General features: G+C 49.8%; 1 protein-coding gene across 1 annotated transcript in view; it reads left to right on the plus strand.

The window, feature by feature from the left end:
- Positions 1-3,211: 3,211 nt before the first annotated feature.
- The window catches only part of GRIN2A (glutamate ionotropic receptor NMDA type subunit 2A), a 372,343-nt gene continuing 350,962 nt past the window's right edge, over positions 3,212-24,592 (plus strand). Inside the window, exons 1-3 of the mRNA XM_086691293.1 lie at positions 3,212-4,093; positions 4,668-4,858; positions 6,301-6,732. Coding sequence (XP_086547419.1) covers positions 6,319-6,732 — 414 coding nt within the window. The 5' untranslated portion in view covers positions 3,212-4,093; positions 4,668-4,858; positions 6,301-6,318. The remainder of the gene's footprint in view (positions 4,094-4,667; positions 4,859-6,300; positions 6,733-24,592) is intronic.

Consider the following 24,592-nt stretch of genomic DNA (forward strand, 5'->3'; position numbering starts at 1 on the left):
TTTCTTTTGGAATATTGCTGGATTAATTAAAAAAATATTGTCTTAACCCATGGGACTTCTCAGATCCTTTAATGTCAGAATTCACACTAAAGTGACTCGGTACTGGGCGCCTGGGTGGCTCAGTCGGTTAAGCGTCTGACTTTGGCTCAGGTCATGATCTCACAGTTCATGGGTTCAAGCACCCCATTGGGCTCAAAGTGGCAGTGCAGAGAATGCTTGAGATTCACTCCCTCCTCTGTCTCTGCCCTCCCCCTCTCATGCTTTCTCTCTCTCTCAAAGTAATAAACTTAAAAAAGATAGCTTCCCAAACTTATTTGAAAACAGAATGCACAATACAGTAGAGTCTCTAAAGGTCTTTCAGCTTCAAAATGCTCCCATTCTTTGCTCCTTTCCCTTGAGAATAGAGGTAGCACTAGAAGCACCATCAGTGATCGGCTTAATTTGCTTCTCTGCTATAGACATGATTTGGTGGTTGGTTTTTAACCACAGAGTTCAAGTGGCTCAAAGCAAGTGGCAACCAGGGGGGCTCATTTCTTTAGTAAAGCTTTTGAAGATAAATCGATGAGATTGAAAACAGCGGAAACAATTTGTTCCTTAAGACTAGACTAGGTAATTTCTGTTACTTTGATGTGACTGGCAATAAAACCAATCGGCAAAATTGACTGCAGAACAGTGTGACTAAGGGGCTTTCCCCTCCCCCCCGCCACATAGTCTTTGTCAGCATAGCTGCTATGAAGATTTTTCATCTGAAAGTCGAGTAGCAAAATCCTGCTCAGTGTCCTAACTTCTGTGGAGGGTTTAGCTTTTGCAGTACAGCATCGGGCAAATTGTCATGATCACATGCACACTATTACAGTTTCCACCTGTATGGTGGGGTTCCAGATGTCTGACCCTAAGTAGTTCTCAACACTGGGGAGATGTCCACCCTGGGGCAGCTGTAGCTGCCTGTGTCTGCAGAGACAGACTATTCCTTCAAATGGGGGACTGCGTTCTTTCTCTATTCAAAAGAGACCATATCAGTTTGATCTACCTTTCTGCAAGTCTGGTCACAAATGACTTCAAAGTCTCCCATACCAATAGTTTTTATCAAAGACTATTTCACGGTCAGCATTGATAGGCAAATATGGAAAGTATGGTGGATTATTAACCAGGGCACCATCAGAATCACCTATGGAATTAAAACAAATAAACATGTCACCCCTGAAGATTTTGATGGAGAAGTTATAAAGTGGGCACAACCGCTTGTATTTTAAAAGGCTCCACAGAGGGGCACCTAGGTGGCTCAGTCAGTTAAGGGTGTGACTTCAGCTCAGGTCATGATCTCATGGTTCGTGGGTTTGAGCCCCACATTGGGCTCTGTGCTGACAGCTCAGAGCCTGGAGCCTGCTTTGGATTCTTTGTCTCCTCTCTCTCCCCCTCCCCAACTCATGCTCCGTCTCTGAAAAATAAACATTAAAAAATTTTTAAATTAAAAATTAAAAAAAAAGCTCCACAGATATAATCCACATGTCCAGCCATCAAAGATGGATACACAAAGTGTGGTTTATTCATACAATGGAAAGCTGCTCACCAACAGCAAAGAAAAAGCTGTTGTTACATGCAGCAGCATCAATGAATCTCCCAGACATTAGGTTAAGTGAAAAAAGCCAGTCACCAAAAAATGTACAATGTAGAATCTATTTGTACGAAGTTTGAAAAAAGCAAAGCTGATAAATGGTGTTAGAAAGAAAAATTGTGGTTTCTAAAAGGGGGATGTGGGATTAACAACAGAGGGCCACAAGGACACTTTCTGAAGGTGATGAAAATATTTTATCTGAAGGTGATGAAATATTTTATCTGAAGGTGATGAAAATATTTGTTTTGGGTGATGGTCTACCCAGATGCGTGTAATTTCAAAACTTGAACTGAATTTTTTAGAGATTTTTTTTTCAATTTTTAATTTTTTAATTTTTATTTTTTAATGTTTCTTTTTGAGAGAGAGAGAGAGAGAGAGAACGAGCAGGGGAAGGGTAGAGAGGGAGACATGACCTGAGCTAAAGTCAGATGCTTAACCGACTGAGCCACCCAGGTGCCCTAAGAGATGTGTGTTTTATTGTATATAATTTCCACATCGTTTAAATCAAAGAGCCTAATTTCCCTGTAAGTCTCCAAACCGGGGTTCTGCACCTGTGGCAAAATCCAAGAAATGATCATCTTCACTCAATCTAGCTCAGCCCAGTTACTGCCTCAAGAAATGAAACACTTTTCTATTCTTTGCTGTATGTCATACAAGCCACCATTTTCATTTACCTTTCAGAATTTCTTCCGTTCTGTCTTTTGAATAATCAAACTCTAGAGAACTTAACGTACACAGTCCGCTTACTAATGCACCCATAGGTCTCCTGGAACTGTGTACCTTTACTGTTTCCATTTCAGTATTCAGCCTTCTTGGAAAGAGGCCCTTCCTTCCTAGACCACCTTGTAGGGACCTCATGTTTAATGAGCACCTACTGTGTGCTGGACTTTGTTGGCTACTTTACTGAAGCTATCTCGTTTTCTTTTCCAAATAACCCTAAGAAATAGATACTTTTACTGTTCTTCTCTGCTTTTCAGATTAGCGGTTGATAAGGAAAGATAAATATATAGCAAGCCCAAAGGTGATATCAGGCTGATGAGTGGAGGATACAGGGTTAGAAAAAACTGTGATTGCAAAACCTCTTATAATTTAAGGCCTCTTTGATTTCAGGGCCTGAGGTAAGGAAAGCAGGGACCTGGGAGTTGGAAGGAGAGATACAGCTGAGTGTAAAAGGGGCAAAGGTGCTCATTTGACAATATTTTTCATGCTCAGTTGCCAGAATTCAAGCCAGCCAGGCCCCACACACCCAGGCAGTCCCGTGCTCTCTGGCTCACCCCTGCTGGTAGCTTAGAAGTGGCAGCCTCAGGGCGACTTTTGTTATAACTTAGAAAACAAGAAGGAAGCAAGTGGGGGATGTAGAGATGTCTTTACTTTTAGGATTCTGGCTCCCTGAGATCAGAGGAGTGGGTTCCCTTATGGGGGTGGTGAGACACAGGGAGAAGCATTGGAGCAGATTCTGTGGTGTGTGTGTGTGTGTGTGTGTGTGTGTGTGTGTGTGTGTGTGTGTGTGTGTGTGTGTGTGTGTCGGCGCGCCTGTGCGTGGAGGGGGGATTGCTGTACCCAGCGCAAGGCACTGGGGGAGGAGGAAGCGGTAGCAGAGATCTGAATAATTGATTCTTCAGCCGCACCAGACGCTCAGGAGCGGGCGGAGAGCGCGTTTTCAGCACCAGGGACAGCGGCACATCGCCGCAGGCACCCACTTCGCCAGGCAGTCGCCTATCCTGGCCTTGTCGTCGCCGTGCGCCCCGGGAAAGGGTGGCAGTGCTCCGCGCCGCCGCCGCCGAGGGACTGCGGGGTCTGCCTCGGCCCGCCTCCAGGGAGGGCGGCTGCGGGCGGGAGATGCTTTCGCCCACCGGAGCTCCAAGCCTCCCTGGCTGTCGCGGGGGCTGCTGCGTCTAGCCGACTGAGAACAAGTCCCCTAAGTTGACGTGGGGGCGCCCCTGCCTTCCTCCTCCTCTTCCTCCGAGGCGACCGCAGCAGAAGCAAGCCTCAGGAGCCCGGTTTTGTCAGTGCTGTGAACCAGGGTGGCTGGGCGCTCTCCGGACTCCCGTCGGGAAATGGGGAGCTGAACGCCTGGTGGCGAGCTGGCCCCGCAGCGAAGGGCCCAGAGGGAGCTGCCATCCCCCGCCCGCGCCTCTCTCCAACGGGGACCGCGGGGATCCCCGGCCACACGCGCGCGCGCTCCCACACTCACACACACACACACACACACACACACACACACACACACACACTCGCCCTCACGCACACCACCAGCCGGAGCCTGGGCTGCGGAGAGGGCTCCCGGGCGCGCTTAGAGGACCGGGCAGCTGCTGTCCGGAGTGGGGCAGGAAGCCGAGCTCCGGCTTTTGGAGGGAGGCGCCGCGGGGCTAGCCGGAGCATGGGGCTGGGTGAGCGCTGAGAGTCGCGGCCGCAGCCATCAGCCCTGGAGATGACCAGGAGCGGCCACTGCTGAGAACTATGTGGAGAGAGGCTGCGGTGAGTGCTGGCGCGGGACGCGGGGCCTGGGAGGCCCCTTTGGGGGAAAAGATGGTGGGAGGCCTGGATAGGAGGGGGCGGCAGGACCGCAAGAGGGTCGTTGCGTGGGAATGATCGCACCTCCTTCGGGGATCCGGGATCGCGGGAGCCCGAGTCCTTCCCTCCCCCTCTCCTGCCGGCTCATCGCAAACTCAGCCAGCCACCCCCCTCCATTCCCTCCTCTTTCTCTCCCTACCCCCCTCGCTCAGCAGCTCCTGGCCGAACAACTGCCAGCAGCCGGCGCCGGGGAGGTGGTAGGGGGTGAGGGTGGAGATGCCCAGTTAGCTTCTCGTGCGTGGCGAACCTGGGGCTCGGGTTCTCCTGTGCGCCCAGGAGCGGAGCTCTCCATATCGACCACGGGGTCTGAGGATCCGCACAGGGGGTCTTGGGCATGGAGCTTCAGCTCCCCCTCTTCGGTTGAGCCCCCTGTGCGCACAGGGGGCTGTGAGCATTGCAGACTGCAGCCTGCCCCCCAGTCCCCTTTCTCCTGCCCGCGGGCTGACCCAGCCTCTCCGTCTCTTCTCCACCCCGGTAGAGCCCTGCTGCAGAGCCTCCGGCTGGGATAGCCGCCCCCCGTGGGGGCGATGCAGACAGCGCGGGACAGCCAGGGGAGCGCGCGGGGGCCGCAGCATGCGGAAACCCGCTAAACCCGGTGGCTGCTGAGGCGGCCGAGATGCTCGTGCGCGCAGCGCGCCCCACTGCATCCTCGACCTTCTCCGGCTACAGGTACGTCCCAGCGGGAGACCTGGGCTCGGCCGGCCTGGGAAGAGGAAGACTCAACCGGAGAGAGAGCGAGAGCGGGAGAGGGAACAGGAGAGAGAGGGAGAGAGGAAGCGGGAGAGGGATTATCTGTAGCGAGGCGCGGGAGGAGCACCAGGGGGCGCTGCGGCTCCGCGCTCCGCTGTGCTCACCCTAAGAGTGCCTCGGCCAGAACGAGTTCTCCCTAACTTCCCCTGGCTCCAGCAGCGCCGGGCCCGAGGGGCGCGCGCCTGTGCACGCGTGCACGACTGTGCTGGTATTTGCAGGCACGCGCAGTTGTGCACCTGGCGCGATACATGTGTGTGCACCGACTGAGGACGTGTGTGGACTCCGGATGGCCGTGGGCACCGCCACAGCGGCCTGCGGCTGTGCGCAGAACGGCGCGCGTGCCTGTCAGGTTGTGCAGCCCACTACCCACATGCATCTAAGACTTGGTAACAGGACCTGTAGTGGAAAGCCTGGGGAGGGTCTGTACAGTTCGTGTCCGTCGGAGAGCCGCTTAGGAGCCTACCTTTCCCCCCACGCAGTTCCCTGCCAGCTCCCACGCGCCGGCCCACGGGTGGAAGCGCCTGCTCTCCGCTCTGGGATTCTGCATTGCACGCGGTGCGCATGAGAGAGGGAGTGTGTGTGTGTGTGTGTGTGCGCGCGCGTGTGTGTGCATGCGTGCGTGTAGGGGGCGGGTCCTGGGGCTCGCTTGCAGTTGAGTGGAAATCGCTTCACTGTACCCCCGCGCGAGGTGGGGGGCCCCAATTTCCCCCACGCGCCTGGGGCGCACGGGTGAATGTCTGCACTCCCGTGAACTTGGTGGGGGCCACCCTGCAGGAGAGGAGTGGGGTCTGCAGCGCGTGCCGCGTGGAGCCAGGTCTGTGCTGTACCCGGAGGATTCAGAGGGGGCGGGGTCAGTCATCTAGCACAGCGCGGGAGCAGGGCTGCGGAGTCTCAGCACCGCCTCCGCACGCGGGGGCTGCTTTGTAGTTGGCTCCCTTCAGCAGGGGGCGGGGTCGGTAACTTGGTCTGAACTAGTCGGGTGGGAGAGGGGTGGGTGGAGGTTTTGCTCTGTGCGCCTACGCTCAGGGGCTGTGGTCCACAGCTAACTTGGGGGTGTGGTGGGAAACGTGGGCAGAGTTGGGTATGGAGAGGAGGCTGGAGACAGGGGATGAGACGGAGGCTGGATGCAAAAATGGGTTTAGGGATAGTGATGGAGACCTAACTCCGATTGGAGTTGTGGATAGAGCTGGGTGGAGGGATGTGGATGGCGGCGGGAATGGGGAATGGAGTCAGTGACTCTGTCAGCTCGCTCTGGGGATGGGCTGTATACCCGGCTCCTAGAGCAAGGGGCTGGGTCTGTAATCCCTTTCCTCTGGAACCTTTGCTCCCCGCGGCCCTGACTCTCCCTCTCCGCCTTGCAGGGACCGTAAGTGGCGACTATGGGCAGACTGGGTTATTGGACCCTGCTGGTGCTGCCGGCCCTTCTGGTCTGGCGCGGTCCGGCGCAGGGTGCGGCGGCGGAGAAGGGTCCCCCGGCGCTGAACATTGCGGTGCTGCTGGGTCACAGCCACGACGTGACGGAGCGCGAACTGCGAAACCTGTGGGGCCCCGAGCAGGCAGCAGGGTTGCCCCTGGACGTGAACGTGGTGGCCCTGCTGATGAACCGCACGGACCCCAAGAGCCTCATCACACATGTGTGCGACCTCATGTCTGGGGCGCGCATCCATGGCCTTGTGTTTGGGGACGACACCGACCAGGAGGCCGTGGCTCAGATGCTGGATTTTATCTCTTCGCAGACTTTCATCCCCATCCTGGGCATCCACGGGGGCGCATCTATGATCATGGCTGACAAGGTAAGTGGGAGAGGTGATAGGCTGCCAGGCCCCGGGAGTGTGCTGATCATACCACAGCCACCACAGGTCTTGGGGAGCCTCTGGCATCTGTTTTGATCTGAGGGAGGGTCGTGGCCACTGGCTCTGGTGAAAGCCAGGTTTTGCCTTTCCAACCCAGAATGAATGGAAACGCTTTCTGCCTTGGTTCTGAGGGTCTCAGGCACTTTGGGTATGCCAGGGAGAACTCAGTGAATGCAGATTTGTGAGGAAGTGGTGGAACGCTTGGAGGTTTCCAGATAGTGCACAGAGGTGAGCTTGGGGACACTTGAAACCCTCCAGCTCATATTTCTAGAATGTCACTTTTACCTGATTTGTGGAAAAGTGTCCATTTTCCCCCTTTGCGGTAAGCGACTAAAACTATTTTCAAAAAGCTGAAACGTGGCTATGTTACGGAATAAAACGCATAGTCTTTAGGTAAAGCGCAAAAGGGCAGAGAAATATGCTTCCACAGACTCCGCAGTTGGGGGAAGAGGGGCGGAGAGTTTGAGAAGTCCTGTGCAGGCGCACAGCAGAGCGTTCCTCTAAGGAGTGGGTGCGAGTGGAGACAACTGACTGTAGACCCTGAGTATGGAGGGCCTGGCATTTTCCTGCATGTTCCCTGGGTGGGGCTGTCAGGGGCGCCCAGAACGTCAGATGGAGGGGTTGCTTCCCAAGGATGGGTTTTGGTATGAACTTGGATAGTGTCCGAACAAAACAAGGTGTGTCCCCATCTCTTGGTTTAGGATGGGAGAGAAGGTTATTCTGCGAACCATCCGAGAGTGTTGGTTTGGGGAAGAGGAGAGACTTTAAGGTTGGGTGAGATGTTATGAGGGCCTGGTTTGAGGATCAGAAGGGAGAAGCACAGTGAGGAAGGAGAAAAAACTGGAGTCGTGGGCGCACTGTATCTCTAAGCCCCAGGAAGGGCCTCAGATGGGGTCGGAAGCAGGGGGGTGGGGGGGAGAGGGAGCTTGCCCTTGTGTGCTGTGGTCCCCAGTCCCGAGACCTTCTTGGAATGTGTTCCTTAAATAGCGGGAGACATGCTAATGGAACGAGCAGGCGTTTGTCAGAGAACTTTCCTTCTGACGCTCTCAAAGCACTTTTATATTCATCAAATCAGATTCTGCCTCTGCCTCAGCAATTCCCACCAGCTCCTTTGGGAACTGTATTAATTCTTTCAGGTCTCCTGGGCTGCAGCACATTCAGCCGAAGTACACAACCAATGCAGTATCTTATTAAACATTCATTTGAAATGCCTTGCAGTCTAGCAGAATTCCTCCGTGCGGCCGAGCATTTTCCCAGCCACCTCTCTGTTTTGGGGAGCTCCTTTCTGGGATAAAAAAAGACGAAGTAGGGAACAGCTGTGCCCTGCCACCAGTGTATGAACTGGAGAAGGTCTTGGAGTCTCCTAGAGCATCCTGCAACTTTCAGATGCAGTACCTGAGGCATAGCGGTGGGGGGGTGGTGGCGCGGGCAGTTAAAGACTCGGCTGAGGCCACACAGTGGGTGATGGGACTAGATCTTGGTCTTCTGGTCTCAAGCTGTGATCTCACTTTCCAGCAAATTAAGCTTGTCCTTTAATTTTGTCATCTTAACTTCAGGAGGGTCAAGGAATTAATCTCATTTTATAGGAGATAGTGAGCCATGGAGAGGTGCAGTGAATCAGAGCCCAGGGCTCATGCGTAAGGACTGACCAGTCGTCTGATGAAGGCATGAATGAGAACTGTAGTTTCTGGCAGGGGGTTGGTGATTTGGGGATCTAAATATCACCCCTGATCCCACCTCCCTTCTGAAGTTTTGACCAAAAAAGCAGCACACGAAAGATAGTACTGCCATGTGGAAAGTGAAATTTGTGGATTGACTAGGGCCCAGCACCATCAATGGAGAAATCTGTTGTAATCTGACTTAGAGACGGTGTCTTGAGTCTGGGAGGTCTGATCTGGCAGGTCTGTGGCTCAGGCTCTTATCTGATTTTATCCATCTGACTGTGGGCAAATAAGTAGGAACAGGGAGTGGGCTCAGAGTTGAGCACCCATTTGGTAGATGGCTACCCTGTCCACTGTGAACGCCAGGCTCTGACCAACTGGACCCGCGGCTGCTCCTCCCTTAAAGGTCCGTGAGAAAGGGAGTTGGGAGGGTGTGGGTGGACGTATCCTCGTCTTCTATCAAAGGAAACCACCTTCTGGGGATTGGGCAAGAGTGTGGCCCCACTTCGGAGTAAAGAAGAAAAACGGATTCCGGAAATGCAAGAGGAAGATAAGAAAGGACGTTTTCAGAGAAGTCCCGTTAAGAGAGAGATTTACGAGGTGGTGTTGGGAGAGAAATGAAAGAGTCCATTGGTTCAAAAATTGTGAAGGGAATTGTCAGGGCTGGCCAAGTTGGTCTTGATGGCAGGGAATCAAAGAAGGGAGCGGAGATAATGTTGGGGTACATGTTGGGCCCCACGCGTGGGATGTGCAGGTGATGTTGGGTGGAGGTGGGTAAAGAGTGGCATTTTGAGAAACCTGAATGTCTTAAAACAAAGAAAGAGATAATCTGAGATGGGAACAGCCCTTCCTTCCAGATTAGTAGCACATCTCTCTGGTTTGTGCCTTTGCTGCCTGTTTCCTTTGGAGCTGAACACCGAGTGCAGTTTGTTTGGCTCTGAAGAGGCAGCCATGAGATGTTGCCTAAAACTCCACCTTGCTTGGTTGAGTGTGCCAACAGCGTTACGGCCACAAAGTCTGAATCTCCCCAGACTGAACAGGCCTTTCTGTCTCCCCGCTAAGACGATGTTCATTTGGTAAAGCCCAGAACGTACCTGTGTTGTTTTCACTTCCAAATTGGCAGCACGATAGTTGATAGTGCCCCTGTGGATAAGAATGGTATTTAACTTGATAATCAGTTAAATTCAACATGCCCCCCCCCCATTTTTACCTTTCCCTCAGTCTACCTGACCCGTGTGAGAAAGAACAAAGCCTTCTAATAACTGAAATGTGTTAAGTGGCAGATTTGTGTGATGTTCATTTACAGTAGAGACGTTAATTTTTGCTTCTATCAGTGGGTGGTCCTGAAATATAATTCAAGTAGAGGTGAAAATAATGTTTGATGTAGATAAAGTTCTAATCTTATCTTGGTTTGGCCACTTTGATCCCCTCCAAATGGAACACAACTCTGGTTGCAGCAATAGCCCCTAATAAATCAGGCATATGCATTAGACCTTCATGTTTCTGCTCAATGCCCTCACCTCCTCCTCCCTTTCTATTTCTAGCGAGTCCATGGGGGAAAAGACAAGGCTTAGATTTTAGCTACATCTAGCCATGTCGCTTATTGCGTGGACTTTCTGTGTTGTGTCGATCCATACCTCATCTCTTCTACTCGAGTGGAAGTTCCTTGAGGACAGTCTTTTTAAAAAGTGTGTTTATGTGTTTTGAAATAATGAATACTACTCTTCCACAGTTTATAAAAATAATGTCATTTCACCGGAGAGCGTTTAGAAAATATATTAACCTTTAAAGAAGAAAATAAAGTTCTTCCCTCTAAGTCCTGTCACCAGGAGCAGCCAGCCACTGTTGGACATGAGGGTCTCTTTCTTCTAAGCTGTATTCAGTTAGTTATCAGTTCAGGATTATACTGTATATATGTTTTGTTTTTGTTTTGTTTTTGTACGTTGCACTCTGTGGGCTTTTTTTAGTCATAAGATTCAGGTTTTTCTTTAATTGTGGAAAAATCTCAGCCATTATCTGTTGGCTGTTTCCTGTCCAGTATTTTCTCTGTTCTCTCCGTATGTAGTTTCTCCATGTATCTTAAACATTTTTTTTCAGTTCTCTCTCTGTGTTATGTTTGAGGAGGTCTCTCCAGTTCTGTACTCCAGTTAACCAACTCTTATTTGTATCTGGTTTATTATTTTGCCTTAACCAGCCCTTTTTATTTGTATCTTGTCTGTTATTTTACCTGTCTGTTGAGCTTTTAATTTCAAATGTTCACCGTATTTCCAAGATAAATAATTGGCCCCTTTTTATACCTTCCTGCTTCTTTATTTTATTTTAAAAACCCTCTTTTTACTTTGTGAATGTAAATTCTTCCTCTATCCCTTTGAGGATTAAAAAAAAATACCGTGAAGTCCTTCTCTGATTGCTCTAGCATCTTTGTTTCTTCAGATATGAATTCTTTCATTTTGCAGATTCTGATCATTGGATGTCCTCATGTGTTCTCTAATGTCTCCTATGTCCTCATGTGTTTTGTTTGTGAACTTATTTTCAAGGTGATTGTATGATATCTTCTGCCCTATGTCTGCAAGGGTATATGTGCATTTCAACTAGAGCTCATGTCAACAGCTCAACTCAAAGCTCTCTCTCTGCTCTGTATATCCTATGGTGCCCGCTTGGGTCCCAGGCTCATGTAAGTTGCTTCATTTTTGCTCCTTGGCACAGACGGAGGCGTCCTTTTTGACTGTGACTCCTGGAAGCATGATTCTGAGTCCAGTTTTGCCTCTAATTCCCTGGGTAGATGTTGAGACCTCTGCTTCCTTGGCTCATATTGGACCCATCCCCCATGAACCATGTGACTTTGAGTCCTGCTTGAGATTGTAGAGTCCCATCTTTTGATTCATTTATTTTTAGAGAGTCCTCTTTATTTTTAATTCGTGATTCCCTTGTCTTATTTCCAAGCAGTATTATGTAAAATTTAAAACATCTAAAGGTTTATCTATAAATTCTGCATCTTAGGAGCAGGGGAGGAATTACTGAGTGTGTTCACTCTGATTTTGACCCAGTTATATTTCACAACCTGCTTTCATTTTTTTTTCAAGCTTGATTATGTATTTGTGGAATTTTCCCTTTAAATCCTATTTAATAAAATAGACTTCTCAAACATGATTTTAAATGGCTGCGGAGTATTCTGTTTATACCACAGTCATTGTGACTAATATTTCTATTTTCCACCTTTATTAAGGTTTATTTCTGGTTCGCGTGTGTGTTCTTTTCAGCACCTTGTGCTGATCTCGCCCTTTGCGTTTGTTTCTTGGCAAATGTTTGTTGATTGAATGAATCAAGTCCCTGGTTCCAATGCCAGCTTGCTGCAGTTTCCAGATGAACTTAACACACTGTGGTTCAGGGCTTCCCATGCAGTGTTTGTTCCCTACTTGCTGACTGATCTCATAGGTGTGTGTCAGTCTCCTCTTCTTTCTAGTGGGCAGATAATTACTAGCCATCCTTGGGATTAACAGAAATTGGGGGTGTTCCGTACAAAAGGCCCAGGTAGTGCGGCTGAGTAATAGGTCATTAGCCGGAAGTGGGACTTGCTCTTGTAACCGGGCACCTCCAGAGTTAGGCTATGAGTGAGACCCTCAAAGCTCATGGGAAGGGTAGACGTGCACATCAGAATGTTGGTGGAGCCCACTCAGGCTTTGGGTAGTTCCGGAGAGAGTGAGGAGGCCTATCTTGAGCCTTTGCAATGAGGCGTATCAGATGCAATCATCTACCCCTCCTTCCATAAGTCATTGGAGAGGAAAAGGCATCACCCCGAGAGGCATGGCTCACTTTCCAAGTGGCCCTTGGGGGTCATTGGTCATCGCTTGGACTCTTGGCAGCTGTGTTCTGGTGGGTTTGGAAGGTACAGTGTTGATGTTCTTTTCGGTAGCCCCAGATGGGAAAGGCTTCTCTAGCTGGAGCGATGGAAGGGGTCAGGGGGCTGGGAGGGAGGGAGGGAGGCAGAAAGAAAGAGGGGGAGAAAGACATACAAATAGCATCTTGGGCTTGCAGTGCAGAATGATGGCTTCTGGTAAGCCCATAGTGAAAACGAGTGGTTATAATGTTGTTAGCTCGTGGGTTTTCTTTGTTCTTCACTCCCTGTTTTTTATTCAGATTTGGATTCGTTGCCAGCATTAAAGTTAGGAGACATCACAGTTAAAATTTTTTTTAATGTTTGCTTTTGAGAGAGAGAGAGAGAGAGAGGGCGAGCCTAAGCGGGGGAAGGGCAGAGAGAGAGGGAGACACAGAGTCCGAAGTGGGCTCCAGGCTCCCAGCTGTCAGCACAGAGCCCGACGCGGGGCTCGAACCCACTGACGATGAGATCGTGACCTGAACCAAAGTTGGACGCTTAACCGACTGAGCCACCCAGGCGCCCCGGAGACCTCACATTTTTAAAAATCCAAATTTCATGCTTCACTGCAAGAATTCAGAAGGCCTGGCAACATGGGCCCCGCCCTTCCCCTCAGCAGGCAACAGGCGGCTGGAGGTGAATAGCACCCTTACCCTCTTAGGGCTGGCGCTCTTTCCATGTTCGGTCCTCTGCTTGCCCACTTCCCTCATTCATGCTAGAACCTCATCCCTGAAGGCGCTGGGGTTTGAGACCCTGGTGTAGGTGAAGAATATAGCTGGTCTTTATTAAGAAAGCCTTTCCTGGGCACTCCGCTTCTCTCCCAAGGGCTGTTCCTTGGCAAGTGGCAAACTCATGATGTGCATATATCTGTGCTGCTGTGTTTACTGCTGCCATCGCTGATCTCCTGAGCCTTAAATCTTTAAGGACCTTAAATCCTTCTCAACACGGTACTCGAGGAAGCCACTACCAACCAACTTGAGTCAAAGGCCCCCGAAAACCTTGGACAGAGGGTCCGAGGACCTGAATTCCATTTCCAAATAGCAGTGTGACCCGGAGAAAGGCCCTTCACCTTTCTGGTCCTTAGGCTTTCCTGTGAAATGACGTTTAGGGTGATACTATCTCTGAGGCCTCTTCCAGCTCTGAAAATTTTACCACCTTCAAGGAAAGACTGGCAAGAGACCTGCCAAAATGTGAGCCGTGGTTAGCTTTGAGTGGTGGACTCCTGCTATTTCAGTCTTTTTAAAAAATGTCATTATACTGGGGCGCCTGGGTGGCTCAATCGGTTAATCGGTGGCTCAATCGGCTGACTTCAGCTCAGGTCGTGATCTCACAGTCTGTGGGTTCGAGCCCCGCATCGGGCTCTGTGTTGACGGCTCAGAGCCCGGAGCCTGCTTCGGATTCTGTGTCTCCCTCTCTCTCTGCCCCTCCCCTGCTCACACTCTGTCTCTCTCTGTCTCTCAAAAAATGAATAAACATTAAAAAAGTTTTGTTAATGTCATTATAGCGTGGTTGATAAATTGAACCTTGAGTTTGGTTGTCTGTGTTTAAATTCAGGCTTTCACTTACCAGCTGGCTGATCATGAGAAAGCTTCTTAATGGCTCTGAGTCTCAGTGTCCTCACTGTTTGTTTCTGACCCCAGCCTGGCCTCAATGTCTTTGTTTTTAAAAAGGGGACAGAAAGAGTATGTACTTCATGGAGCTGTAAGATTTAAATGAGATAACAGGTAGCTCAGTGCTTGGCTCGTAATAATTATTACAGGAACACTTTTGTTATTGTGTCTATATCATGTCATTTTTATTTGTGTCCAATGCACTTGCATTTTTTCACCACCAGAAAAAATGATGAAGGGTCGTGTGGCGATGTGATGGTAACCCCTGCAAGAAACGGGGGACGAATCCCACAGAAGTGTTAGAAGTGGAGAGTCCAGGGGCGCCTGGGTGGCGCAGTCGGTTAAGCGTCCGACTTCAGCCAGGTCACGATCTCGCGGTCCGTGAGTTCGAGCCCCGCGTCGGGCTCTGGGCTGATGGCTCAGAGCCTGGAGCCTGTTTCCGATTCCGTGTCTCCCTCTCTCTCTGCCCCTCCCCCGTTCATGCTCTGTCTCTCTCTGTCCCAAAAATAAATAAACGTTGGAAAAAAAAAATTTTTAAAAAGAAGTGGAGAGTCCAACATGAGACGGTTCCTATTGCCTTAATATGAACATGAATGGGAATATGAGTTTCCTGGGACAACCAGGGGCTTTTAGTTCTTCGAATTTGCCGTGGGCTTTATCCTGGCAAACTGAAGATCAGATGTGGCCAGGGTGAAAATGACCACCACAGGAGACTGTCTCCGTGAGCCTTGCAGTAAATAACTCCACCGACTAGACTATATATTTGCGCTGGGCTTAGGGCTTTAGGCTGTGCACAGATACAGTCTCTCATTTGGTCTCTGCCAAGGATTAAGTGACTCGGTGACAGCCTGGGGAACCTGGCAGCCCCAAAGGTATTTGATGAGAGAATCCTTTTCCACTGTTCTTTGGCTCTTACTGCCTTCTCAAGTTAATGACTGGGACTCCATTAGGGTTAGGGAAGGGGCTTACATTCAAGAGGGACAGTGGATTTTGATGTTAATATTTTGGTTAACTAAATTGATTAAGATGTTGGGTGATGGAATTAAAACTCAGAACTGTCTTTCCGGATTGAAGAGATAGAGTCAGATACTACCGACTACACTGAAGGATTTAAGAAGAAATGGCACTTTCTCATAGGAAGGGGGGAGATGTAGCTCCCCAATTTGAGGATGGTTTTCACAAGAGTCATGAACTGCCTACTGGATCAGCCTCATAAATGCATTAGTATTTTATTTTTCTAATAAGCTCTTTAAAATGCCTGCATTTTAATGTCCTTGCTCCCTGTTATCTGCCATCCATCCAGATTCACACATTTATGTTAATTGTGTGGTGTCTGAAGCGTTTGAGATTATGATCTCCAGTCACAGGGGTTGTGTTTATTTGCTTGTTTGTTTTGCACTCGATGCTCAGCAGATTCTAAGTAGTGATATCGCTCTTAGAAAAAGTGAAGTCCATATTTCTAGAAATATAATGTCCAAATCAAGAGAGGTGATAGCTGCATTATACCTTTTCTGTTGTTACTGGTGCTTTCAGCTGCAAATAACAGAATGTTTGGCCGATGATGGCTTAAACAATTAAGACAGGTAGTTTTTTTTTTTTTTTTTTTTTTTTTTTTATTTAGCAAGGAGTCCCAGATGTGATTTAGTAACTCGGTAACCCACCAAGGATTCAGGTCCTTTCCATTTTTCTATTTTGCCTCTATTTGCTGTTTCCTCTTGGTCACAGGATGGCTGCTTCTGTTCCAGCCATCACATCTTCACATGCCAGCATTTAAAATGGGAAGAAGAAGGAGGGGGAAAAGAAGCTTTCTTCTAGGCCCTCTCCTCTTCTGTTAGAATTGACTTCCCCTTACATTTTATTGGCCAGAACTGGGTCACATGCCTCCCCTTGAACATCACTGATAGAGATTAACAATCAAGATTCTTCGCCAAGAATGGATAATTGCCAATGAAGCAAAATTTGCTTCTGTTAGCAGAAGCATAGGAGCAATGGCTGAGTGGTATAACTGATGATCTCTCCAGCCACACAAACACCATGATCCATAGACTTAGTTTGGCAGGGATCGGGGCGGGGGGGTGGATAATATTTAAAGACAGATATTGAACAACGACAGTGTGTCCAGAGGAAGGGCCTTCAGGGTTGTGTAGGATCGAAATGACATATGGTAAGATAAGCTTTGGCAATTAGGTCTGTGACCGAAGACCGCAATGGTTCGGAGAATAATGAGTGTCTGTCAGACGTGGCTGGGCTGAAAGTGACTGTCGTCTGTTAGGAGCGGGATCGGGGGGGGGAGGGTGGGGGGGGTGTTGGACTCATGGAAATATTGGATGGGGTCACCTCTGAGGTTCTTTGTAACTCAGAAGCTCTGCACCTCTCAAATCCTTGTGGGTTTTTTTTTTGTGTTTTTGTTTTTTAAATCCCCAAGTCCTGGTACTTCAGGCCCTTGGATTTGGCTGAAAACCAACATCCTCACTTTCTGCAAGCGTGTGAGTAATTCAGTATAAACTTGCCCGGCTTGGGGGAGGAATTTATGATCCTGGCATCATCACCTCAAATCTCCAAAGGACTTTACATCATCCTGAAGGGTAGACAGTATTTGAAAAGCAGAAAACCTATGTATATATCAACTCACACACACATATATAAATATAAACATAAGTAGGTCTGCCGACGTCATATTTACTAGTGGGAATGTTTTTGGCTAAGAAGCACAGCTACCAGAGATGATGTTTAGAATAATTGCCAGTGATCTCCAAATGGGGAGGGGGGGGCGGTTTAGAACCGCACCCAGTTAATCATGATTACTTATGAAAGTATATTCACGTTTTTGCACACGTTATTGTAAGAATACGTTCATATTCTAAAGAGAGAGCCAGAACCCTCTCTGAATTTCCAGTTGCCAAATCTTTCTTTCTTGTCTGCTGTACCCCCTGCATTTTGAGCATTTCCTTAGGGCAGCAGTGGCTCTGGGTGCTCGTCCACTGTTGGGCACGTCCTTTGTTCTTCCTTCACACGTCCCAGGAAGAAACAAAATCCAGAATTGGTTTGCAAAAGCGTTGTCTTTGCGTTCAAATGTTACAGCATTCCATATGATGGAAATGGGTATATTCAAATTATTTATTTATTAGAACTAGAGTAAAAAAAAAAATCCAAGGAATACAATATAGAATTCAGAGAAAGAATGTTTGCTCAATGCATGCATGGAAGGTCCTCACACACGTGCCCCTCTCCGAGGGGGTGACCAGGTCACCGGTTCAAAGAGGAAGAATATGAAATGGGAGTGGAAGTTTGTTTCCATTTGTAACTTTTGCAGGCTATTGGTATGTTAACAAGGATCTTTTCTTCTTAAGTCTCACTGACTTAACAAAAAAGAGGTTTAATCATTTTCCATTGGTCCCCAACTGTGCTTGTTTCTGCAAAACAAAATAAAAATTCACTCTAGAATTTAAGGTGACTTGTGCAAATCACTGACACCTTAAAGCCAGGCCCACATACTCACCCAAGATATTTAAGACAATTTGGGGTGAGCCCGCTGGGGAGTCATGATCATTTCATACACTAATAGGAGGTATGGACCCCCCCCCCGGAGGGATGCCCATTCCTAAACATGCATTCAATATTATGTGCAATTGTTAGGGGTTCACAGGTCCCCTGAAACTCATTCGTAGACCTCCTTGGAATTTATTTATTTATTTATTGGTTTATAAATATGTTCATTCTTCAAACGTTTATGGAGCCTGTATCCTGTCCCAAAATGTTCTGTAGATATATCAGTGATCAGATTTGCTCTGATGTGCATCTAGCTGGAGGAGACTGGCAATTAAAGCCCAGAGTGGTGTGTCTGTGATTGGGGTAGCTCCAGGGGGGCTGGGGAACATAGCAGAGGGGCACCTCATCCAGAGGCGTGAGGGTGGGAGCTTGTCAGAGAAGGTGCTAGAAGGTCAAATCTGGGCTCGATTTGCATTCGAGAACTCCTGGCCAGAAGAGGCTGGCATCCCATGTGTCTGCCCCTGCAGGTCACATCCGTGGCTGCAGAAGACAAGCCGCAGAGAGGAGAGGAGGCTGGCTCACGGAGGCCCAGGTGCCGGCCTACAGTCTAGGCCTTTCCTTCCCCTTAACGTGTTCCACCGAGCTGCCAGGCTTGAGTGTGGTTTTGATAGCTCCTGAATGTTCCTCTGGATGGCAGTTCTCACAATCAAAACATTGAGCTTTTTGCCGATCTCTGTTTTGTTGTCACAAATGGCTGAATGTCTCCTGCTGTATCTTGCCTCTTCCAAATTAGAAAACTCTAGCCAGAAAGAGTGACTGGCATTTGAAATCCCTGTCATCTTGCATGTCTGTAGTCCTCGGGCTGAAAAACAACAACATATTTTCTAGGCGAATTGTTTTAAAGCTAAGATATTTGTAGGGCTGAGGAACGTGGTTTTGGTTGACCCTGGTGAATAGAGCCACAGCACGGGGAGAGGGGACAGGATGTGGAGCTCTAGAAATCGACCCGCTGGCCGCGGCTCTGGTGCTCGGTGATAGGCATGGTTTCTGCCAGCGGGATTCTGAAAAAGGCAGCCCCTGGGTGAAGGCCGAGCTTCACGGTCCAATTGCACTTTGGTTGATGGCTGTTGATTTTGCCTTGGCTCATTGGTGCTTTTTGTTTCTGTTGGTGTTTCCTTATTTTCTTCGTTCCTTTGTGACACCCTTTGGTAGCCTTCAAAGACATACTTTTACCGTGAAGAATTTCAAACACGTCCCCAAGTAGAGACAATAGCGTGAGCCCTCACGTCCCCGTCACCTGGCTTTGACGCATGACCATTCTGGTTTCACGTCCAGCCCCACAGCTGGATCATTTTAAAGCGAATCCCAGATATTGTTCTATTTCATCTACAAATACGTCAGCGTGTATCTCCAAAGGATGAGGATTTTACAGACTGTTAAAAGACAGAACCTCAGCTGGGGCGCCCGCGTAGTGCTGTCGTTTGGGCTCAGGTCCTGATGTCACGGTTCGTGGGTCCAGCCTCATATCGGGCTCCGTGCTGACAATGCGGAGCCTGCTTGGGATTCTCTCTCTCCTTGCCCTGCTTGCTTCCTCTCTCTGAAAATAAATAAACGTTAAAAAACCCCACAACTCTTAAAAAAAAAAAAAAAAAACCTCAGCTAACATAAAAGTAATCTAACAAGTGTACAACTTAGAGGACGTGAGAGATTGAAAGACGTATAAAGAAAATAAAAATCACCTTGGACGTCACAGCTACCGTTGCCATCATCATGGATTTCCTTCTAGTCGTTTTTTTCTTCTTCTTCTTCTAGTCTTCTTTGCCTGCTGTACAAACACAGATACATATCGGTTACATAATTTCATGTATAGCTTCTAATTTACTTTACATTCTATCACTAGCATTACAGACTATTTGTAAGCGTTCTTACCTGCCACCTTTTCCATTCTGTGGACACATCATGATTTCCTTGATGATTTAGCTTTCTTCACATTCGTTGCTGTTAAACACAACGCCTCAGCTCAAGAGGTTTATAATGAAACGTCTGAGTTGCAGATTACTGGTTTTGAATTGATTCCTACGTCTGAAATCGCCGGGCCACTGTGCGCGAAGAATTTTAAGGTTCATGATACATGCTGCTAATTGGTTTCCAGAAGGATTGGACCACTGGACACTTCGGATAGCTATGTGAAAGTAGCTCCCTCACCTAACTCTGGCCCACACTTGAAACAAAAGTCATTCTCATTGGTTCCGTGAAAATGTCATCTCATTATTTTAATTTGCATCTCTTTTACGGCACCTGCTGCAGAATGCATCTTAATTTAGTCAGACTTTTATATCCCTAGGTGTTGCACATCTTAGCCTGTTTGATATTTCTCATTGTGTGAATGGAAAGCCTCAGAAAATGATGGATTCCAATAGAAAGTACGGTAAAATAATTTGAATTTCTAAAAAATAATAAATATTTTGAAGCCTGGCAGGGAGTTCTGCGATTATTCATTCTTAGTCACTAGGCATTGCTCAACCATTGTGTCTGTATCAGCGTCGCTTCAAGAATTGCTTTAAAATGTGAGATTTCCCAGCAGAGAATTATTTTGTGGGATTTGACTATTGTGGTATGCCAGGAGAGAAGATAGAGAACCTTGTCGTGGTGGGCCTGGGATGTGCTCATGTCACGGGCTTTGTGGTGAGCAGTAGGGATGCGGTGCTATGGTTTGCTCCTTTCTCTAGTAGAGCAAAGGCAGGGTGACAGTGTGACGGTAACTGCCCTGTGATCCGAAAGGGATATTATGTGGGCGGCACGTCATCACTGTTCTTTCCCATGGCAGGGATGAGGGAAGTGAAATGGATCTTAAAGGAAAGCAGAAGGGATTTAGGATTGACATTAACAGGCGTGGGGGGAATCGCCAACATATTTATTAGTGTAGAATGATCCTTATTACAGCCTGGATGTTTGTCCCCCCCACCGCCCACCCCATCCTGTGTCGAGATCCTAACGCTAATGGCATGGTATTGGGAGGGGGGTATTGGGGGGGTGAGGGTGGAACTCTCATGAATGGGATAAGTGCCCTGATAAAGGAGAGCCCACAGAGCTCCCTCGCCCTTCCCACCATGTGAGGTCCCGGCGAGAAGACGGCCATCCGCGAACTGGGAAGTGGACTGTCCTCAGACACCGAATCTGAGGACATGTGTGTTGCTAATAATCCCCCCGTGCCCAGTCTGTGGCCTTCTGTTACAACTGAGACAATCAACACCGATCAGAGCAGGTGCCCCCGGAGCCCCTGTTGGGTCAGGTGTCAGTCCTCTGGTTCTGGTTATGAGAAGGTAGAGGCTTCCTGGGGCAGAGGGACTTGAAGACCCTGGAGACTGTGGCCCTTAACTGTCAAAACCAAAGCGTTTTGACGTATCACCAACCAGAACGGTTGTGCCCTCGTGTATCAGCTGGACCCCAGACTAGAGCAGGACTGAGATCTCTTGCGTCTTTCATGCCAAAGCGTGTGCCGTGGGTTTCTGGAGGAACCGTCCAGAACGTGGCGGAGGATGGCTCTTTCCTCTGCCAAAGGTCAGCTGTGCCCTGAGATGGGGAGGTGGGGCTGGAAACATGTTGGCGCTCCCATCCTAAAACGCGGAGCAGAGATGTGCTTCGTTAGCTTCCACCCCTGAGCCCGGCCCTTTCCCTTTCTCTGCTGTGAAATTGCCAGGCCCTTCCCCGGCAAGCTCGCCTCCCTCCCAGGCAGGGAGCCGAAAGCCGGCTTTTGTCCCCAGTCCCCGCCCCCTTTTTCTCCCAGCCAGACCTTCCCCAGAAACTTCTGTCTTCACTGGGGGGGATGAAAGGGTCTGTTTCAGTCTCTGGTTTTGGGGTGCTACGTGGCCATTTGCCGAAGCAAAAAATAACCTTGTAACTCAGTGGAAATACTCGGCAACCTAAATGAGCTTCGTCAAAGACGGACCCTGGGGGGCGCCTGGGCGGCTCAGGCCGTTGAGTGTCTGACTCTTGGTTTTGGCTCAGGTCGAGATCCTGGGTCGAGGTATGGAGCCCTGTGTTGGCCTCCGTGCTGAGGGTGGCACCTGCTTGGGATTCTCTCTCTCTCTCTCTCTCTCTCTCTCTCTCTCTCTCTCTCTCCCTCCCTCCCTCCCCCTCTCCTCTCTCCTCCTCTCTGCCCCTCTGTCTCCCCCCTCTCCCCCCCTTCCCCCTCTTTCCCTCTCTCTCCCCTCCCCCTCTCTCCCCCCTCCCCCCTCTTTCCCCCTCTCTCCCCTCTCCCTCCCTCTCCCCGTCTCTCCCTCCCTCTCCCTCCCTCTTTCCCTCTCTTTCCCTCTCTCTCCCTCTCCCCCCTTCTCCCCCCTCTCTCCCCCTCTCTCTCCCCCCTCTCTCTCCCCCCTCTCCCCTTCTCTCCCTCTCTTCTCCTCTCCCCCCTCTCTCCCTCTCTCTCCCCCTCTCCCCATCTCCCCCCTCTCCCCGTCTCTCCCTCCCTCTCCCTGTCTCTCCCTCCCTCTCCCTCCCTCTCCCCCTCTCTCCCCCTCTCCCTCTGTCTGCCTTTCTCCCTCTCCCCCTCTCTTTCCCCCTGTCCCCCCTGTCCCCCCTCCTTTCCTCTCCCCCTCTCTCCCTCTCCCTTTCCCTCCCTCTCCCTCCCTCTCCCTCTCTCTCCCTCTCTCTCCTTCTCCCTCCCTCTCCCTCTCCCTCTCTCTCCCTCTCCCTCTCTCTCCCTCTCCCTCTCTCTCCCTCTCCCTCTCTCCCCTTCTCTCTCCCTCTCTCTCCCTCTCTCTCCCTCTCCCTCCCTCTCCCTCCCTCTCCCTCCCTCTCCCTCCATATCTCCCTTCCTCTCCCCCTCTCTCCATCTCCCCTTCTCCCTCTCTCCCTCTGTCTCCCTTTCTCTCTCTCCCTCTCCCCCCGCTCCCCCCCTCTCCCCCCTCTCTCTCCCCTTCTCTCCCCCTCTCTTCCCCTCCCCCCTCTTCCCCTTTCTCTCCCCCTTTCCCTTTGTCTCCCTCTCTCCCCCTCTCTCCCCCTGTGTCTCCTTCTCTCTCCTTCTCCACCCTCTTTCCCCCTTTCCCCCTTCTCCCCTCTCCCTTTCTCCCTCTCTCCCCCCCTCCCCCCTCCCTCTCTCCCTGTCTCCCCCTCTCTCTCCCTCTGTCTCCCTCTCTCCCCCTTCCCCCCATCTCTCCCCCTCCATGTCTCTCCCTCTCTCCCTCTTTCCCTCTCCCTCTTTCCCTGTCTACCCCTCTCTCCCTGCTCATGTGCACACACTGTCTCTAGAAAAAAAAGAAAAAGAACTTTCAGAGGAGGGCCATGGATGCCCTAGTGGGATCATGTGCTTCTTTGCTGGTAGTATCTCTGGCTTCCTTCTCTCCTTCAGAATGAGAAATTCTCCATTCTCAGACTGGTGCGTGGAGGTTTTCAAATTCTCATAGTTTCCAGGGGGAAAGGGGCATGTCTCCCACTTCATCTAAGGGTAGGAGGAGCCTGGAATAGGTTGGAGTTTATCGTTTTCGAGGTTACGCACTGAATTGTGTCGCCCTAAAAGTCTTAACCCCCAGCGACTCAGAATGTGACTGTATCTGGAGATGGATGTCTTCAAAGAGGTAAGGAGGTAAAATGAGGTCCTAATTTACATGAAAACGGGCCCTAATATGATGTGACTTGTGTCCTTCTAAGAAGAGATTAGGACACAGACAGGTACAGAGAAAAGACGTGTAAGGATCACAGGGAGAACACGGCCATTTGCAGGCCAAGGAGAGCGGCCACGGCAGAAACCAGCCTGCTGGCACTTTGGTCTTGGGCTTCCAGCCTTCAGAGCTGCGCTCTGTTACAGCGGCCCCAGCAACTCTTACAGCGGCCCCAGCAAACCGGTTTGGAGAGGCTGGGAGGTAGCTCATTCCAAGGCTCCTCAGTGCCCCTCGTCTCCTGAGCTGGGAGGGCTTAGGTGCCCAGCCCAGACCCCAGACCCCCATCTGTGCTAAAACTGACTTTCCCCTCATCACGATGGGGCTTCTGTGCTGGCACCAGGGCTCCTGCGTGAGGAACCGAGTCCTTCCTCGTCTTGGAATCCTTCCTGGAACGCGTCTAGGACGTCCAGGTTCAGTGCTTCCCAAAAACTTTTACTCTGAGAGCCTTAGGGGCTGTGACACACAGAATAATGGCCCTCCCAAGACGTCCCAGTCCCTGGACCCAAGAATACATTGCCTTGTATGGCAGAAGGGACTTTGCGAATAGGATGCGGTCACGGATCTTCCAACTTGAGGACATTCTCTTGGATCATCGTGTGGGGCCCGTGGAATTGTAGGGATCCTTGGAAGAGCCAGAGAAGGAGAGGTGATGACAGAGCAGAGGGCGGGTGATTTGCTGTGAAGGTGGAGGCAGTGTCCACGAGCCAAGGCACACAGGTGGCCCCAGCAGCTGGGAAAGGCCAGGAAACAGATCCTCCACCGGAATCTCCAGAGGAAACACAGCCCCGTTGAGACCTTGATTTTCGTCCAGGGGTGCCCATTCCAGACGTTGGAACCCTGGAGCTGTAAGGGGACACATCTGTGTCGCTTTAAGCCACTAAGTTTGTGGGGATTTGTTGGAATCCTGTACAGTGGAGAGTCTGGTACGCATGTGTGGACAGCAGGCTGTGGCCCAGGTGGCCTTCTCACTGCACTTGACCTTGGAGATTGATGCAGGTGATGAATCCCATCCCATGGTGTAACTCTGTTGGTATTAAGGCCAAAATAATTTGAAAATGGCCTACCAGATACACGGGTCAGTTTTTCCCTTCACCAAATAGTCGAGCAAAATGATACTCTAGGAAACTGCTGTATTCATTCCCTGCACCTGCTGGGCTGTGCCTGCCTCAGTTTGAGAGTGTGTGCCTTGAATCCAGATAGCTCAAAACCTGGCTCCCGAACGTACTGGCTCTTTGTCTGTGGACAAGTCACTTCACCATTCTGAGCCTCAACTTCTTAGCTATCAAATGGGTTAATAGTAACCTCTGTCTTGCAACAACCTCCTGTGCTCGTTCGTGAAGACCAATAATTATCTGTGAGAAGCATTTATAGCACATTGCTTGGCCCCTAAAGCAGAACGTGCTCTAATACAAATCTTTTCTGCGTATCAACACTTGGCATCTTGCAACAGTGTGATGCAGTAGGTTTCATTATTTTGGCCTGTGTGTGAATCCACAGGTGGAGCCA

The sequence above is a fragment of the Puma concolor genome, chromosome E3 (assembly GCF_028749965.1).
Source record: "Puma concolor isolate L17-30 chromosome E3, mPumCon1.1.hap2, whole genome shotgun sequence".
In the NCBI taxonomy this organism is placed as follows: domain Eukaryota; kingdom Metazoa; phylum Chordata; class Mammalia; order Carnivora; family Felidae; genus Puma; species Puma concolor.